The following is a 19,502-nucleotide window of genomic DNA, read 5'->3' on the forward strand; positions in this document are numbered from 1 at the left end:
ATAATATTTTGAAATAATGCAAAAAAAAAAGAAAGTGATTAACATACCACAAAAGCCAGGTGTCCTCCAACTTGGTAGCTGAATACCACTTTGTTGACACTGACTTGCATACACACTTAGGGCTTGACAGAGAATAGGTCGGTACCCTCCTCCTACACACAGATCATACACACAACTGTCCACAAAGGACTGTGGAGGAAGTTGCTGATGGCAAGCCGTGAAAGGTCCAGAACTACTGCTGAGGATACCACAGTGGTCAGTGTTGCTATACAATGCTGTCTCTTCTACAGTGCAAACAGCACAGTCCAGACCTCCGCACTGTGGCCCACAGCCAGGCTCATCATCCCCAGATGCTTGCCAGCTGTTAGCAAAAACCACATCAGAGCTCACAACCTCACCGTCACGAGTTTGAAAGTCATCTCTACGAATGCCATTGAAGTTTCCACAAAGACCGCATGTACCATTCTGGTAAGTGTAGGGCAAGCTGATCTGAACATGATGAATTGTGTCATAAGACACCACTAAACCAAAGTCAGTGCTGACAAACACAGAAAAACCTGACTCATAAACCTGCACGGTGCCATTGCTAAGGGAGAATGGAGTGAATGCAAAGTTCCCGTTAACCTGTAAAAAAACCAGCAAATATATCAAGTGAGAAAAGTATATCTGGTCATAAAGTGTAGAATTTATCCAGAATCAAAATGACCAACCTTAGCCTGACCATGGCGTCCTTTGACAAGCTCAATTGTGTCATTGTAGACATGCACTTTCACCAGTCGTGTCCAAGAGACTTGAGTACTGCCTCTGTGCTCATTTTTGCCTTCTACTCTGTAGTAGGGCCGTCCACTATTACATTGCTCAGAGAGAACATACGTGCAAGTGCCTTGAAAGTGAAACACTGTGTTATCAAAGGTGTCGTAATGGGGATCACCGCTTATGGTGCAGGTTCCTCTTGGCACTGTCTGACAGGAGAACTGGAAGGAAGCTGGCTTGCAGATCTGTGAAAAGGAGCATGGCTCATTGCGGCACTGCAAGCCTGTTGAGGTACATGTGCACTTCTGTGCACAGGTCCTGTCACTCCAGAATGAAGCACCCAGCTGCACTAATTCACCTTAAAAAGAATAAAAGGAAATGTCCCTTATGCCTTGTGTTAAATGTCCAGACATTTACATTCATAAAGCTTTAGGAAAAAACTTTCAAACCTTACATTTTTTTCATGTACTGTCAAATAACAGCAGGAATTGCCTCAAGGCACTTTATATTGTAAACTAAAGACCCTCAAATAACAGAGAGACCACTGCAACAATCCAACAATGCCTAACAGCAGTCTGAGATGTGCTCTGTTGGGAGGATACGGCACTATGATTTCATTAAGATAAGATGAGGCCTGATTGTTCAAGACCTATATGAGGAAAATAATTTTACATTTGAATCTGGCTTTAACAGGGAGCAAAAGAAGGGAAGCTAGGATAGGAGAAATATGTTCTTTCTTTTTAGTCCCTGTCCGTACTGCAGCATTTTGGATCAACTCAATGCTTTTCAGTGAGTTTTTGGGAAAATCTGATAATACAGACCATTCTCACTCCCGAGGCGTAACATCCCGACGTTTTGTCACGTCCCATGGCGTTCCTGAGGAACGCGAAAGGTGACCTTCCGCGTTCTTATGGTACGCGCCGGGTTATGGATGAAATCAAGTGGAATGACGGTCCTGCGGTAATAGAGGTTCCAGCCCTGTATTCCAGCCCTAAACCTAACCTTATTCCTAACCCTAACCATAACGTTATTCCTAATCTTAACCAGTACTTTAATGGCATGAAATAGTGTTTTCCCAAGCGATGTTGAGAAAAAGAGCAAACATTTGTAGATTGAGACCAAACGGTTCTCATATTCCCTCATTTTTCCGATCTCGTCATTTAGGAACATGTTGGGTGTCCAAAAACATAATATGTTGACAATTTGTCACCTAGCATAAAATGTTACACTTTGAGAGTGAGAACGTGTTGGATAATAACGAATCACAGTAGGCCAGACTTTAACCCTTTAAGACCTACCATAGAACCAAGTCCGCCAGAGCTTACTTTATATTTTTACATGCTGTAGTGCCATTTTTGGGAGCATTTCAAGTTGATATACATCAATACAACCATTATAGCCCAAATTTTAATAATATGTCTGCATTAAGTGCATAGTAATTACATAAATTGCAAAAAAGTGCAATAAACTACAAAAAATAAATCGTTTTTGTTTTTTTAACATATATTTCTAGTTAGAGAAATTTAAGAGGCTTATCCCTCAAAACTTTAAATACAAAAAAGTTGCACAAAATAGTTTCCCACCACAGGAAATTTATTTTGAGTGTCTTTATAGTTTTATTTTTGAAATACACCAATTTTTATATACTGCAGGAAAAACGAAAATAAATATTATAGTGCAAATTTGCAAAAAAACAGCATATGCATCAAAATAAACTATTTCCAGCAGTGCAATATGAGTCCTAAGCATCCCAGAAACGACACAGAAAGTCATAGAGTCAAACATAACTTTTAAAAACACCAGTGTAGGCTCATAAGGCCCTGATGGTAAAAAACTACATTTCCGGAAAATGACATCACTTCCGGTTTTGGGCAGGACATGGCGGACATGCGATAGTTCACGCTGATGGATGTAGGAAGTGTTACAAACAGCTGATCGAATCAGCAAAGCGTGTTTCTGGAATATTATGTTTTTGTTGCTGCAAGTGCTTTTTATGCAGTTTTTGCAAAGCTATATGTGGAAGGAAACTGTGACTTAGGACAAGCTGGTGGCATAAGATGTAAGTACAACTCCTCCGGTTTCATATGCAAAAAAAATTATTGTGCTAGCTTATGTGGTTGCAATGCTACCAGGATTTAAAGATAGTTATGCAACACAGAGCGTGCCCGCTCCGACCGGCTTTAAAGGGTTAAGTAATGAATGCATGAACTAATTTTTTGGCGTCACTCTCAAATAGGATTTTTCTAATTAAAATGCAAGAAAGCCATTCTAATTATTTGTTTAATATTAGCACTGAAGGACACAACCTGGTCAAAAACAATGCAAACATTTCTCTTAGTGTTACTGGAGGCCACGGTAATCCCAGTCCGAGTGTGCATCTGGTTAGACATCATGTTTGTAAGAGTTTTATAGCTGAGTACAATAATCGTATCTTTATCTGAATTTGAAGCAGAAAATTAAAGATCATCCATGTCTTTATGTCTTTAAGACATTCCTACAGTTTAGTCTCATGGTTTCATTGACAGAGCTGGAGATCATCTGCATAGCAGGGAAAATGTACACGATACCTTTGAAAGATACTGTGCAGGTGGTAGCATTGTAACAGCCCAGCTGGCCGTCTCTGATGGAGCACTGCTGTTCAGGAGTGCACGACGAGGCAGAACATTGCAGGTCATTTGGAGCGTGACATTCACATCTCTGGGAGCAACCATCTGTCCAGAAGGACTCGCCAGCCTGTGAACCACACCACACCAAATCATAGCCAAATTGATACAACAAATACAGTTCTTAAAATACAATTTTGAAGGATTTTGTTTTCATTAATTGTAGGTGATTTAGTGCAGTAATTGCTAGATCACTGCAAACTGCAACTATTAATGTACTAAATATTGTGACAGAGCAACTAGTCGTATCTGTTGATCTTTCTCCCACAGAAAGGACAGATGCTAAATGCCACAATTTCAAGAAATATGTGGAACAGAGCTGCATGAAAAAAAGTATTTAATTGTTCTGATGTAGCTGTATAATCTTCAACTGATTGTTTAATGCATTCATTTATTTAGCGACAGATTTTTTCCCCCCCAAAATTCTGCAGTTTAAAGAGTTAGAGCATCATTCTGCCTGTATAGCTACATATTAATTATTTTCTTTTTAGTGGTGTAATATAAAACAGTCATAATAGCTATGCTGAATATATGATAGCAAATGAAGACCTTTTTTTGTGATCCTAAGATTTCAGTTATATGAAACTATAAACTGTAGTTTTGCATTTTGCAACCCCTATTATTTGCTATTTCATAGAAACTACCACATTTCCAGGTATTCATCATGCTTCCTGAAATTTTTCATTTGGTTTGGATTTTATTCGGTTATTAACATGGAACTAACATTTTTTCCATGTTGCAGCCCTGATTCCTGGTTATTAGACCTAAACTACCACATGTTTCCAGGTAACGTCAATTTGCATTTTGTAGCCTTGTTTCTTGGTTATTGAACAGAAACCAACATTGATTCCAGGTAAGATATCAGATTTAAACATAATATTTACGGTGATACTGTTGTCAAACAAAAAAGAATGTTGGTGAATGAGGCAGGATTCATTCCAGCATTATGGCAATATGGTAATGGTATCCCAAAACATTAAAACTTAAAATCATATTAGTATCTTGTTACCCTATTATTATGAGGTTAGTATATATATATATATATAAAATGTGTTTAATTGTTAGTAAATGTGACTATACTATTACTAATTGGGTTTTTTATCCAAGATGGCGCCGCGTATGGATGCCCTGGTGCTTCAGTGCGTTACTTTTGTCTTGTTTTTGTGCATTTCTTCTGTGTCTGGGCACTCCTCTGGATATTCTTACACCAGAGAAGAGCTCCTTAACTGCAGGACTACAACGCCTGTGGATTTATTTCCAATATTTGTCGCATCTGCGGCAGATTTACTGCTGACTCTGATCAGGAAAGTGAGACGTCGAAAGAGAGGTAAGCGAGCCGGCGTACTCGTGCGTTTGAGGAAACGCGGACTGAGAACGGCCCTTCCTGGGATCTTCCTTTCTAATGTACGCTCACTCTGGAATAAGATAGACGAACTGGCCCTGATGAGAAGCATGAACAGAGACTTTGCCTCCTCCTGTGTCTTATGTTTTACGGAGTCGTGGCTCAGCGAGGACATCCCGGACTGCGCGCTCAAGCTGGAGGGCTTTCATCTGCTGCGCGCGGACCGGCAGGCCGCTCTCTCCGGTAAAACCAAAGGTGGAGGTGTCTGCTTCTACATCAATAGTGGCTGGTGCACAGATGTAACAGTGATTGCTCAGCACTGCTCTCCCTCTCTGGAATATCTTTTTATTCACTGCAAACCGTTTTATTCTCCGCGGGAGTTTGCTTCATTCATCCTGGCCGCTGTTTATATCCCGCCAGACGCGGATGCGCGAGCAGCTCAGTGCGCACTCGCAGAGCAGATTCTCCACATGGAGCGGACATTCCCGGACTCTCTCATCATTGCTCTTGGGGACTTTAACAAAGCCAATCTGAGCCATGAGCTTCCGAAATACAAGCAGTATATTAAATGCCCGACCAGAGAGGAGAGGACATTAGACCACTGTTACAGCACGATCAGCGGGGCCTATCGTGCGGTGCCCCGCGCTTCACTCGGACTTTCTGACCACGTCATGATCCACCTAATCCCCGCGTACAGACAGAGGCTGAAGCTCTCCAAACCTGTCGTGAGGACCAAAAAACTGTGGAGCAACGAGGCTGTGGAGGAGCTTCACACGTGTTTGGAGACCACAGACTGGGACACATTGAAGGCTGCTTCTAACAGCTTGGACGAGTTTACGGACACTGTCACCTCCTATATCCACTTCTGTGAGGACAGCATTGTGCCATCACGCACCAGGGTGAGTTATAACAATGACAAACCCTGGTTTACCCCTAAACTCAAAAAGCTGTGGCTGGAAAAGAGTAAGGCGTTCAGAAGCGGAGACAGGGACTGCTACAGAGAGGCCAAGTACAAGTTCACTAAGGAAGTGGACATTGCCAAACATCAGCACTCTGAGAAGATGCAGCAGCAGATCTCAGAGAATGACTCGGCCTCTGTGTGGAAAGGTTTTAGGAATATTACAAACTACAAGCCTAAAACCCCCCACTCCACTGACGACTTGCTCTTGGCCAACACCCTCAACGAATTCTACTGTCGTTTTGACGAGCCATCAGGCAGCCTTCACACCTCCAACGACCCCAACAATAGAGACACTTTGGACACTCATTCCCCCACCTCTCCCCCCTCCATAGAGCCATCACCACCTTCAAACTGTTCACCTACAACACCCCCCTCCTCACCCCACACAAAAGAGGATTTCACACCACCTCCTCCGACCACAACTCTTCATATTCATGAAGCAGATGTGAGGAAGCAGTTTAAGAATCTGAATGCTCGGAAAGCTCCCGGCCCAGACGGTGTGTCTCCTGCCACCCTCAGACACTGTGCAAACGAGCTGGCCCCAGTGTTTTCTGGCATCTTCAACTCCTCACTGCAGGCATGTCATGTGCCTGCCTGCTTCAAGTCCTCTACCATAATCCCTGTCCCCAAGAAACCTAGGATCACTGGACTAAATGACTACAGACCCGTGGCTCTGACATCTGTGGTCATGAAGTCATTTGAGCGCCTAGTTCTCTCCCATCTCAAGACCCTCACGGCCCCCCTCCTGGACCCCCTGCAGTTTGCATATAGAGCCAACAGGTCTGTAGACGACGCCATCAACATGGCCCTACACTTCATCCTGCAGCATCTGGACTCCCCAGGAACCTACGCCAGGATCCTGTTTGTGGACTTCAGCTCTGCCTTCAACACCATCCTTCCAGACCATCTCCGAGGCAAGCTTTCCCAGATGAATGTGCCTGATCCCATCTGCCGGTGGATCACTGACTTCCTGACGGACAGGAAGCAGCACGTGAGGCTGGGGAAGAATGTCTCGGACTCCCGGACCATCAGCACCGGCTCCCCTCAGGGCTGTGTTCTTTCTCCTCTGCTCTTCTCCCTGTACACCAACTGCTGCACCTCCACCCACCAGTCTGTCAAGCTAATCAAGTTCGCAGATGACACCACCGTCATTGGGCTCATCTCTGACGGGGATGAGTCTGCCTACAGGAGGGAGGTTGAACGTCTGGTGTCCTGGTGCAGCCACAACAACCTGGTGCTGAATGCCCAGAAGACAGTGGAGATTATTGTGGACTTCAGGAAGCACACAGCCCCACTCCCCCCCATCATCCTGACTGACACCCCCATCACCTCTGTGGACTCATTCCGCTTCCTGGGTACCACCATCACCCAGGACCTGAAGTGGGAGCCCACCATCACCTCCGTCATCAAGAAAGCCCAGCAGAGGATGTACTTCCTGAGGCAGCTGAAGAAATTCAACCTGCCAACACGGACGATGATGCAATTCTACACTGCAATCATCGAGTCCATCCTCACCTCCTCCATCACCGTGTGGTACGCTGGAGCCACTATCAGGGACAAACAGAGACTGCAGCGTGTTGTGCGCTCTGCTGAGAAGGTGATTGGCTGCAGACTCCCATCTCTGCAGGACCTGTACACCCGCAGGACACTGCGGCGTGCAGCCCGGATCTCAGCTGACCCTTCTCACCCTGGACACAGTCTGTTTGACCTGCTCCCCTCAGGCAGGAGGCTCCGGTCCATTCGCACCAGAACCTCTCGCCACAAGAACAGTTTCTTCCCCTCTGCTGTTGGACACATGAACAATAACCACATGACTGTCCCCGCCACTCACACATGACCCTACGCTGTGTCACTGCATCATTTCATGTCTGGCACTGATCACCACCTGCACTCATGTATATATCCTTCTACGTAGCACTCTTAATTCTTATTCTCATGTATATATCTCATGTATATCTCATGCACATATCTTTCTTTCTACATAGCACTTTAATTCTTATTCTTATTGTTTGCACTGAAGCACCGCAGCAAATTCCTAATGTTGTAAACCTCAACATCTGGCAATAAACCCATTCTGATTCTGATTCTGATTCTGATTAAGCTCATGTACATACATTTGTATCCATATTATCACTTATAATTTATGGTCTGTTATTACATAGATTTAAATGTAATAGTACTCACTAGATCACTTGGTTATTACTCTGGAAATGAAGTGGCAATTATTTGCTATATATCTTGTTTTTATCTTCCTGTTTCTACCTTGTTACCTCAATATTACCACATTATTACTGAGCTATAATAGACTCTGTTGTTTCTTTAATATATATTTCTGAATTTTAAGCTTTGTCACAGTCCAAAACACTTCACGAAGCTTTCTACATGTAAGAAGGGCAAGTCTGCTGATTCTGCTGATTTGAAGGGAATTACTTCAAAGAGTATTTACTATTGACTTTAATATGTCTTACATCATAGTAGAATCCGTCATACTGGCAGCCACAGCTTTCCACTGGGACACACCTGGTCCCACTCTTGATGAAGCCTTCATCACAGAAACATCCCTCAGAGCAGAACTGCTCACAGGTTTCATCAATGCTACTGGCACAGGTGTGGCCACAGTCAGTACCGCACAGCTCATAATGGCTGTTGGCTGGACAGTCCAGTGCTTAATAAGTGAGAAACGTGACAAATGGCACTAGTCAGACATACCACTTTTAATGTAATACAGTGTGGATACAGTGAGTATTGTAAAATTGTTGGACTTTTTATTTCTGAAGTGGTTAGCAAATTTCTTGTACATTTAGATATAAATAAAATATAATGACATGTTGACTCACTGCAGGTGGTGTTCTCTCTCCAAGGATAGATTCGAACATTAGCAGACTGACAGGCACTGACATATGATTCAATGGCACTGCACAAGAGATCGTGGCCTTGATTTCCTGACAAACATACATCAAACACGCAGTCGTTGAAATATGGCGCCGGGTCCACCTCCTCGTGGCAGAAACTGAAGGGCCCATCAGCTGCCTGTATCACCTCACACTGATCTCTAGCAGGCTGTTCATTGGCACACTGTGGACAGGAGGAGCCACAGCCATCATTGCACGTGTAGTTGCCTGGCACCTTCCAGGCTCTCCCAAACTCATCTGGAGATGTGACTATCGTTCCAGATGGTGTGTGAAAGTCATCATTTGGATTTCCATTGAAATTTCCACAAAGTCCACATATTTTTTCTCTGTTGATGACAACAGTTAGCAATAGTCCTTGTGTTAGTTTCATAAGGATAAATTATTAGTAAATAAATTATTTATATAGCTGGGATTATCCTGTTTTTTAAAGCATGTCAAACAAAAATTACTTCAGCTTTGATGGGTGGGAATTGTACCTGTAATTTGGTGGTACGGAGATAAACACTGCACTATATCCATTATAGGTAACACTCAAGCCAAAATTAGTGCTGACAAGTATACGAGATCCTGTTGCATAGATAGACACATTACCTTCATTCAAGACAATAGGTAAATTTCTAGTTACTCCATTCACCTAGAAGAGATATGCAAAGAAAATCAGTGGGTAGTTTTTCTACTTTTTAATTGTTATTTTTTTCATTCACAGCAGTAAAAATATCCCTAAAATATATGTAGCTGCCATTTACTTCATACACCTGAAATTGTTCATAACAATCATCGAATGAGAACTATCACTAACTACTTACTTGTACCAAACCTCTTCTGTCCCTTGACATATGCACGTCGTAGCCCCAGACATTCACAAAAACTTCAGCTACTATTGAAAGTGGAAGCCCATTCAATGCCTCATTCTTAGCTTCCACGGAAAACTGATTGAGCTCATCAGTGGCATTACAGAGGGTCACCAGAACATAGCGGCAGGTTCCTTGGAAGTCATAGGCCTTACGATCAAAGGTGATGTAGTGAGGGTCTCCAGAGGCAGAGCAGGTGCCATGAAGGTTGGGATGGCAGCCAAACTCGCCCTCCACCACACGGCAGGACTCCTGGGGCCCACAGGAGTTGGGAGTACAGTGGACGTTCCCTGTAGTGCCGTTACAGGTACACAAGCTCTGACATTCTTCACCATCCCAGAACTGCTCACCACCTTGGTGATAGCGTCCTTGATGATAGCATCCACAAGATGTTGGTGGAACGCACTGGTCACCATTGAGGATAAAACCACTGTTACACTGACAGCCCTCCTGGCACACAGTATCACAGGTGAAGGGGAAAGAAAGGCTGGGGCAAGCAGAAGGACAAGAGGTTCCACAGAGTTCATAATGGCTGTTTGATGGGCAGGTTAGTGCTGGAGAAAAACAAACAGGTTAACATAAAAAAGCATTTTTAAACATTTGGAGATCATGGCTAGAATTAATTCAAAAACAGTTGAATGCTTACCACAGCCAGTTGCATTTCTCCATTGTCCTAAGGCAACACCCTTCTGTTGACACATTAGTGCATAATCTCGTAGGACACCACACAGAGTTGATGCTGGATTGTTAGAGCCCCCCATGATCTCCACACATACATCCACCTGCTGGCTCGGGTCAACCACAGACCAACAGGGTACAAATGGCCCATCTGGTGAGCTGAGAATGCCACAGTACTCAGTAGAATTGTAATTAGTTGTAGAATTTTGGTTCATGCTTTCCACGCAGTGAGCAGCCAGAGAGCCATCTCGCCAACTGTCTCCAAAGTCCTGAGAACTGTTGATCAGGACACCGTTGGGTGTATTGAAGTCATCATGTGGATGACCATTGTAATTACCACAGAGTCCACCCAGTGAACCATTGTAGACACCAGGAGCAGTGACACGGACAAAGTGAGGCCAGACTGTCTGCACAGTTACACCAAAGGAGGTGCGAATGATGACACTGTAAATGCTGCTGTGGAAGATCTGGATTCGGTTGGATGTAGTGCTGAAAGGTAGCCTGATCAGCTGACCGTTAACCTGCAGGATCATCCAGTTTTTTGCAGTTAACAAGACTTAAACAGTATTGTGTCCGTGTACACATAAATAAATATTAAAGGAAGAACATAATTTTAAGTAAGTGTTCCATTCACTTACCTTCACTTTACTGTTCCTTGCCATCTCAATAGATATGTGTATCCCCTCTGCTTCAAAATGCAGAATTCGTGCAAAACCATGCTGGCCTCTTGGCACTTTTTCTGCTGTCACCATGAAGTGTGGGTGACTGGACAGTCCCATAACTTTGGCAAGTGTCAATCGACACGCCCCAGGATATTGGTATGTCAGTCCATCAAATGTCTGATATGACCCTGGGCCTCTGATCCAGCATGTTTCATAGCTATTTGGTCTGCATCCTCTTTCTCCATCCTCCACCCTGCATGATTCAAGTGGGCCACAACCATGAGAGTGGCAAGTCATGGAGCCATAACTGCAGCTACAACGTCTCCCACAGTCTCCGTCTAGTATTACAGTTTGTCCAGAGCGGTAGTAACGGCCCTCAAAGCTGCAGCCACACTCAGCATGAGGGACGCAGACCCCACCACTGAGGATGTAGCCTGAATCACAGATGCAGCTTTCCTGGGGAGGTAGAGGGCAGTTATGGGTAGAGTTGGGATTAACACAGGTAGGTGGACATCCTGTGCCTTCAGACTCAAAGTGGCTGTTGGCTGGACATGGGATTTCTAGGCATAAGAGAACAACATCGATATTTACATCGGTGGAATTTTAATACAATAATATTTTGAAATAATGCAAAAAAAAAAAAAAAGTGATTAACATACCACAAAAGCCAGGTGTCCTCCAACTTGGTAGCCGAATACCACTTTGTTGACACTGACTTGCATACACACTTAGGGCTTGACAGAGAATAGGTCGGTACCCTCCTCCTACACACAGATCATACACACAACTGTCCACAAAGGACTGTGGAGGAAGTTGCTGATGGCAAGCCGTGAAAGGTCCAGAACTACTGCTGAGGATACCACAGTGGTCAGTGTTGCTGTACAATGCTGTCTCTTCTACAGTGCAAACAGCACAGTCCAGACCTCCGCACTGTGGCCCACAGCCAGGCTCATCATCCCCAGATGCTTGCCAGCTGTTAGCAAAAACCACATCAGAGCTCACAACCTCACCGTCACGAGTTTGAAAGTCATCTCTACGAATGCCATTGAAGTTTCCACAAAGACCGCATGTACCATTCTGGTAAGTGTAGGGCAAGCTGATCTGAACATGATGAATTGTGTCATAAGACACCACTAAACCAAAGTCAGTGCTGACAAACACAGAAAAACCTGACTCATAAACCTGCACGGTGCCATTGCTAAGGGAGAATGGAGTGAATGCAAAGTTCCCGTTAACCTGTAAAAAAACCAGCAAATATATCAAGTGAGAAAAGTATATCTGGTCATAAAGTGTAGAATTTATCCAGAATCAAAATGACCAACCTTAGCCTGACCATGGCGTCCTTTGACAAGCTCAATTGTGTCATTGTAGACATGCACTTTCACCAGTCGTGTCCAAGAGACTTGAGTACTGTCTCTGTGCTCATTTTTGCCTTCTACTCTGTAGTAGGGCCGTCCACTATTACATTGCTCAGAGAGAACATACGTGCAAGTGCCTTGAAAGTGAAACACTGTGTCATCAAAGGTGTAGTAATGGGGATCACCGCTTATGGTGCAGGTTCCTCTTGGCACTGTCTGACAGGAGAACTGGAAGGAAGCTGGCTTGCAGATCTGTGAAAAGGAGCACGGCTCATTGCGGCACTGCAAGCCTGTTGAGGTACATGTGCACTTCTGTGCACAGGTCCTGTCACTCCAGAATGAAGCACCCAGCTGCACTAATTCACCTTAAAAAGAATAAAAGGAAATGTCCCTTATGCCTTGTGTTAAATGTCCAGACATTTACATTCATAAAGCTTTAGGAAAAAACTTTCAAACCTTACATTTTTTTCATGTACTGTCAAATAACAGCAGGAATTGCCTCAAGGCACTTTATATTGTAAACTAAAGACCCTCAAATAACAGAGAGACCACTGCAACAATCCAACAATGCCTAACAGCAGTCTGAGATGTGCTCTGTTGGGAGGATACGGCACTATGATTTCATTAAGATAAGATGAGGCCTGATTGTTCAAGACCTATATGAGGAAAATAATTTTACATTTGAATCTGGCTTTAACAGGGAGCAAAAGAAGGGAAGCTAGGATAGGAGAAATATGTTCTTTCTTTTTAGTCCCTGTCCGTACTGCAGCATTTTGGATCAACTCAATGCTTTTCAGTGAGTTTTTGGGAAAATCTGATAATACAGACCGTTCTCACTCCCGAGGCGTAACATCCCGACGTTTTGTCACGTCCCATGGCGTTCCTGAGGAACGCGAAAGGTGACCTTCCGCGTTCTTATGGTACGCGCCGGGTTATGGATGAAATCAAGTGGAATGACGGTCCTGCGGTAATAGAGGTTCCAGCCCTGTATTCCAGCCCTAAACCTAACCTTATTCCTAACCCTAACCATAACGTTATTCCTAATCTTAACCAGTACTTTAATGGCATGAAATAGTGTTTTCCCAAGCGATGTTGAGAAAAAGAGCAAACATTTGTAGATTGAGACCAAACGGTTCTCATATTCCCTCATTTTTCCGATCTCGTCATTTAGGAACGTGTTGGGTGTCCAAAAACATAATATGTTGACAATTTGTCACCTAGCATAAAATGTTACACTTTGAGAGTGAGAACGTGTTGGATAATAACGAATCACAGTAGGCCAGACTTTAACCCTTTAAGACCTACCATAGAACCAAGTCTGCCAGAGCTTACTTTATATTTTTACATGCTGTAGTGCCATTTTTGGGAGCATTTCAATTTGATATACATCAATACAACCATTATAGCCCAAATTTTAATAATATGTCTGCATTAAGTGCATAGTAATTACATAAATTGCAAAAAAGTGCAATAAACTACAAAAAATAAATCGTTTTTGTTTTTTTAACATATATTTCTAGTTAGAGAAATTTAAGAGGCTTATCCCTCAAAACTTTAAATACAAAAAAGTTGCACAAAATAGTTTCCCACCACAGGAAATTTATTTTGAGTGTCTTTATAGTTTTATTTTTGAAATACACCAATTTTTATATACTGCAGGAAAAACGAAAATAAATATTATAGTGCAAATTTGCAAAAAAAACAGCATATGCATCAAAATAAACTATTTCCAGCAGTGCAATATGAGTCCTAAGCATCCCAGAAACGACACAGAAAGTCATAGAGTCAAACATAACTTTTAAAAACACCAGTATAGGCTCATAAGGCCCTGATGGTAAAAAACTACATTTCCGGAAAATGACATCACTTCCGGTTTTGGGCAGGACATGGCGGACATGCGATAGTTCACGCTGATGGATGTAGGAAGTGTTACAAACAGCTGATCGAATCAGCAAAGCGTGTTTCTGGAATATTATGTTTTTGTTGCTGCAAGTGCTTTTTATGCAGTTTTTGCAAAGCTATATGTGGAAGGAAACTGTGACTTAGGACAAGCTGGTGGCATAAGATGTAAGTACAACTCCTCCGGTTTCATATGCAAAAAAAATTATTGTGCTAGCTTATGTGGTTGCAATGCTACCAGGATTTAAAGATAGTTATGCAACACAGAGCGTGCCCGCTCCGACCGGCTTTAAAGGGTTAAGTAATGAATGCATGAACTAATTTTTTGGCGTCACTCTCAAATAGGATTTTTCTAATTAAAATGCAAGAAAGCCATTCTAATTATTTGTTTAATATGAGCACTGAAGGACACAACCTGGTCAAAAACAATGCAAACATTTCTCTTAGTGTTACTGGAGGCCACGGTAATCCCAGTCCGAGTGTGCATCTGGTTAGACATCATGTTTGTAAGAGTTTTATAGCTGAGTACAATAATCTTATCTTTATCTGAATTTGAAGCAGAAAATTAAAGATCATCCATGTCTTTATGTCTTTAAGACATTCCTACAGTTTAGTCTCATGGTTTCATTGACAGAGCTGGAGATCATCTGCATAGCAGGGAAAATGTACACGATACCTTTGAAAGATACTGTGCAGGTGGTAGCATTGTAACAGCCCAGCTGGCCGTCTCTGATGGAGCACTGCTGTTCAGGAGTGCACGACGAGGCAGAACATCGCAGGTCATTTGGAGCGTGACATTCACATCTCTGGGAGCAACCATCTGTCCAGAAGGACTCGCCAGCCTGTGAACCACACCACACCAAATCATAGCCAAATTGATACAACAAATACAGTTCTTAAAATACCATTTTGAAGGATTTTGTTTTCATTAATTGTAGGTGATTTAGTGCAGTAATTGCTAGATCACTGCAAACTGCAACTATTAATGTACTAAATATTGTGACAGAGCAACTACTCATATCTGTTGATCTTTCTCCCACAGAAAGGACAGATGCTAAATGCCACAATTTCAAGAAATTGTTCTGTTCTGATGTAGCTGTATAATCTTCAACTGATTGTTTTAATGCATTCATTTATTTAGGGACAGATTTTTTCCCCCCCAAAATTCTGCAGTTTAAAGAGTTAGAGCATCATTCTGCTTGTATAGCTACATATTAATTATTTTCTTTTTAGTGGTGTAATATAAAACAGTCATAATAGCTATGCTGAATATATGATAGCAAATGAAGACCTTTTTTTGTGATCCTAAGATTTCAGTTATATGAAACTATAAACTGTAGTTTTGCATTTTGCAACCCCTATTATTTGCTATTTCATAGAAACTACCACATTTCCAGGTATTCATCATGCTTCCTGAAATTTTTCATTTGGTTTGGATTTTATTCGGTTATTAACATGGAACTAACATTTTTTCCATGTTGCAGCCCTGATTCCTGGTTATTAGACCTAAACTACCACATGTTTCCAGGTAATGTCAGTTTGCATTTTGTAGCCTTGTTTCTTGGTTATTGAACAGAAACCAACATTGATTCCAGGTAAGATATCAGATTTAAACATAATATTTACGGTGATACTGTTGTCAAACAAAAAAGAATGTTGGTGAATGAGGCAGGATTCATTCCAGCATTATGGCAATATGGTAATGGTATCCCAAAACATTAAAACTTAAAATCATATTAGTATCTTGTTACCCTATTATTATGAGGTTAGTATATATAAAAATGTGTTTAATTGTTAGTAAATGTGACTATACTATTACTAATTGGGTTTTTTAAGCTCATGTACATACATTTGTATCCATATTATCACTTATAATTTATGGTCTGTTATTACATAGATTTAAATGTAATAGTACTCACTAGATCACTTGGTTATTACTCTGGAAATGAAGTGGCAATTATTTGCTATATATCTTGTTTTTATCTTCCTGTTTCTACCTTGTTACCTCAATATTACCACATTATTACTGAGCTATAATAGACTCTGTTGTTTCTTTAATATATATTTCTGAATTTTAAGCTTTGTCACAGTCCAAAACACTTCACGAAGCTTTCTAAATGTAAGAAGGGCAAGTCTGCTGATTCTGCTGATTTGAAGGGAATTACTTCAAAGAGTATTTACTATTGACTTTAATATGTCTTACATCATAGTAGAATCCATCATACTGGCAGCCACAGCTTTCCACTGGGACACACATGGTCCCACTCTTGATGAAGCCTTCATCACAGAAACATCCCTCAGAGCAGAACTGCTCACAGGTTTCATCAATGTGACTGGAACAGGTGTGGCCACAGTCAGTACCACACAGCTCATAATGGCTGTTGGCTGGACAGTCCAGTGCTTAATAAGTGAGAAACGTGACAAATGGCACTAGTCAGACATACCACTTTTAATGTAATACAGTGTGGATACAGTGAGTATTGTAAAATTGTTGGACTTTTTATTTCTGAAGTGGTTAGCAAATTTCTTGTACATTTAGATATAAATAAAATATAATGACATGTTGACTCACTGCAGGTGGTGTTCTCTCTCCAAGGATAGATTCGAACATTAGCAGACTGACAGGCACTGACATATGATTCAATGGCACTGCACAAGAGATCGTGGCCTTGATTTCCTGACAAACATACATCAAACACGCAGTCGTTGAAATATGGCGCCGGGTCCACCTCTTCGTGGCAGAAACTGAAGGGCCCATCAGCTGCCTGTATCACCTCACACTGATCTCTAGCAGGCTGTTCATTGGCACACTGTGGACAGGAGGAGCCACAGCCATCATTGCACGTGTAGTTGCCTGGCACCTTCCAGGCTCTCCCAAACTCATCTGGAGATGTGACTATCGTTCCAGATGGTGTGTGAAAGTCATCATTTGGATTTCCATTGAAATTTCCACAAAGTCCACATATTTTTTCTCTGTTGATGACAACAGTTAGCAATAGTCCTTGTGTTAGTTTCATAAGGATAAATTATTAGTAAATAAATTATTTATATAGCTGGGATTATCCTGTTTTTTAAAGCATGTCAAACAAAAATTACTTCAGCTTTGATGGGTGGGAATTGTACCTGTAATTTGGTGGTACGGAGATAAACACTGCACTATATCCATTATAGGTAACACTCAAGCCAAAATTAGTGCTGACAAGTATACGAGATCCTGTTGCATAGATAGACACATTACCTTCATTCAAGACAATAGGTAAATTTCTAGTTACTCCATTCACCTAGAAGAGATATGCAAAGAAAATCAGTGGGTAGTTTTTCTACTTTTTAATTGTTATTTTTTTCATTCACAGCAGTAAAAATATCCCTAAAATATATGTAGCTGCCATTTACTTCATACACCTGAAATTGTTCATAACAATCATCGAATGAGAACTATCACTAACTACTTACTTGTACCAAACCTCTTCTGTCCCTTGACATATGCACGTCGTAGCCCCAGACATTCACAAAAACTTCAGCTACTATTGAAAGTGGAAGCCCATTCAATGCCTCATTCTTAGCTTCCACGGAAAACTGATTGAGCTCATCAGTGGCATTACAGAGGGTCACCAGAACATAGCGGCAGGTTCCTTGGAAGTCATAGGCCTTACGATCAAAGGTGATGTAGTGAGGGTCTCCAGAGGCAGAGCAGGTGCCATGAAGGTTGGGATGGCAGCCAAACTCGCCCTCCACCACACGGCAGGACTCCTGGGGCCCACAGGAGTTGGGAGTACAGTGGACGTTCCCTGTAGTGCCGTTACAGGTACACAAGCTCTGACATTCTTCACCATCCCAGAACTGCTCACCACCTTGGTGATAGCGTCCTTGATGATAGCATCCACAAGATGTTGGTGGAACGCACTGGTCACCATTGAGGATAAAACCACTGTTACACTGACAGCCCTCCTGGCACACAGTATCACAGGTGAAGGGGAAAGAAAGGCTGGGGCAAGCAGAAGGACAAGAGGTTCCACAGAGTTCATAATGGCTGTTTGATGGGCAGGTTAGTGCTGGAGAAAAACAAACAGGTTAACATAAAAAAGCATTTTTAAACATTTGGAGATCATGGCTAGAATTAATTCAAAAACAGTTGAATGCTTACCACAGCCAGTTGCATTTCTCCATTGTCCTAAGGCAACACCCTTCTGTTGACACATTAGTGCATAATCTCGTAGGACACCACACAGAGTTGATGCTGGATTGTTAGAGCCCCCCATGATCTCCACACATACACCCACCTGCTGGCTCGGGTCAACCACAGACCAACAGGGTACAAATGGCCCATCTGGTGAGCTGAGAATGCCACAGTACTCAGTAGAATTGTAATTAGTTGTAGAATTTTGGTTCATGCTTTCCACGCAGTGAGCAGCCAGAGAGCCATCTCGCCAACTGTCTCCAAAGTCCTGAGAACTGTTGATCAGGACACCGTTGGGTGTATTGAAGTCATCATGTGGATGACCATTGTAATTACCACAGAGTCCACCCAGTGAACCATTGTAGACACCAGGAGCAGTGACACGGACAAAGTGAGGCCAGACTGTCTGCACAGTTACACCAAAGGAGGTGCGAATGATGACACTGTAAATGCTGCTGTGGAAGATCTGGATTCGGTTGGATGTAGTGCTGAAAGGTAGCCTGATCAGCTGACCGTTAACCTGCAGGATCATCCAGTTTTTTGCAGTTAACAAGACTTAAACAGTATTGTGTCCGTGTACACATAAATAAATATTAAAGGAAGAACATAATTTTAAGTAAGTGTTCCATTCACTTACCTTCACTTTACTGTTCCTTGCCATCTCAATAGATACGTGTATCCCCTCTGCTTCAAAATGCAGAATTCGTGCAAAACCATGCTGGCCTCTTGGCACTTTTTCTGCTGTCACCATGAAGTGTGGGTGACTGGACAGTCCCATAACTTTGGCAAGTGTCAATCGACACGCCCCAGGATATTGGTATGTCAGTCCATCAAATGTCTGATATGACCCTGGGCCTCTGATCCAGCATGTTTCATAGCTATTTGGTCTGCATCCTCTTTCTCCATCCTCCACCCTGCATGATTCAAGTGGGCCACAACCATGAGAGTGGCAAGTCATGGAGCCATAACTGCAGCTACAACGTCTCCCACAGTCTCCGTCTAGTATTACAGTTTGTCCAGAGCGGTAGTAACGGCCCTCAAAGCTGCAGCCACACTCAGCATGAGGGACGCAGACCCCACCACTGAGGATGTAGCCTGAATCACAGATGCAGCTTTCCTGGGGAGGTAGAGGGCAGTTATGGGTAGAGTTGGGATTAACACAGGTAGGTGGACATCCTGTGCCTTCAGACTCAAAGTGGCTGTTGGCTGGACATGGGATTTCTAGGCATAAGAGAACAACATCGAT

General features: G+C 42.5%; 1 protein-coding gene across 1 annotated transcript in view; it reads right to left on the reverse strand.

The window, feature by feature from the left end:
* The window catches only part of LOC309713160 (IgGFc-binding protein-like), a gene marked incomplete at its 5' end in the record, with an annotated part of 48,158 nt that overhangs the window by 11,743 nt on the left and 16,913 nt on the right, over positions 1–19,502 (reverse strand). Inside the window, 15 exons of the mRNA XM_082544561.1 lie at positions 105–624; positions 711–998; positions 8,188–8,384; positions 8,557–8,794; positions 9,438–10,036; positions 10,129–10,681; positions 10,799–11,382; positions 11,539–12,058; positions 12,145–12,470; positions 14,756–14,921; positions 16,283–16,479; positions 16,652–16,889; positions 17,533–18,131; positions 18,224–18,776; positions 18,894–19,477. Of these exons, the coding sequence (XP_082400687.1) occupies positions 105–624; positions 711–998; positions 8,188–8,384; positions 8,557–8,794; positions 9,438–10,036; positions 10,129–10,681; positions 10,799–11,382; positions 11,539–12,058; positions 12,145–12,470; positions 14,756–14,921; positions 16,283–16,479; positions 16,652–16,889; positions 17,533–18,131; positions 18,224–18,776; positions 18,894–19,477 (6,162 nt within the window). The remainder of the gene's footprint in view (positions 1–104; positions 625–710; positions 999–8,187; positions 8,385–8,556; positions 8,795–9,437; positions 10,037–10,128; positions 10,682–10,798; positions 11,383–11,538; positions 12,059–12,144; positions 12,471–14,755; positions 14,922–16,282; positions 16,480–16,651; positions 16,890–17,532; positions 18,132–18,223; positions 18,777–18,893; positions 19,478–19,502) is intronic.

This window comes from Aulonocara stuartgranti, assembly GCF_965226115.1.
Source record: "Aulonocara stuartgranti genome assembly, chromosome: 8".
NCBI classification, from domain to species: domain Eukaryota; kingdom Metazoa; phylum Chordata; class Actinopteri; order Cichliformes; family Cichlidae; genus Aulonocara; species Aulonocara stuartgranti.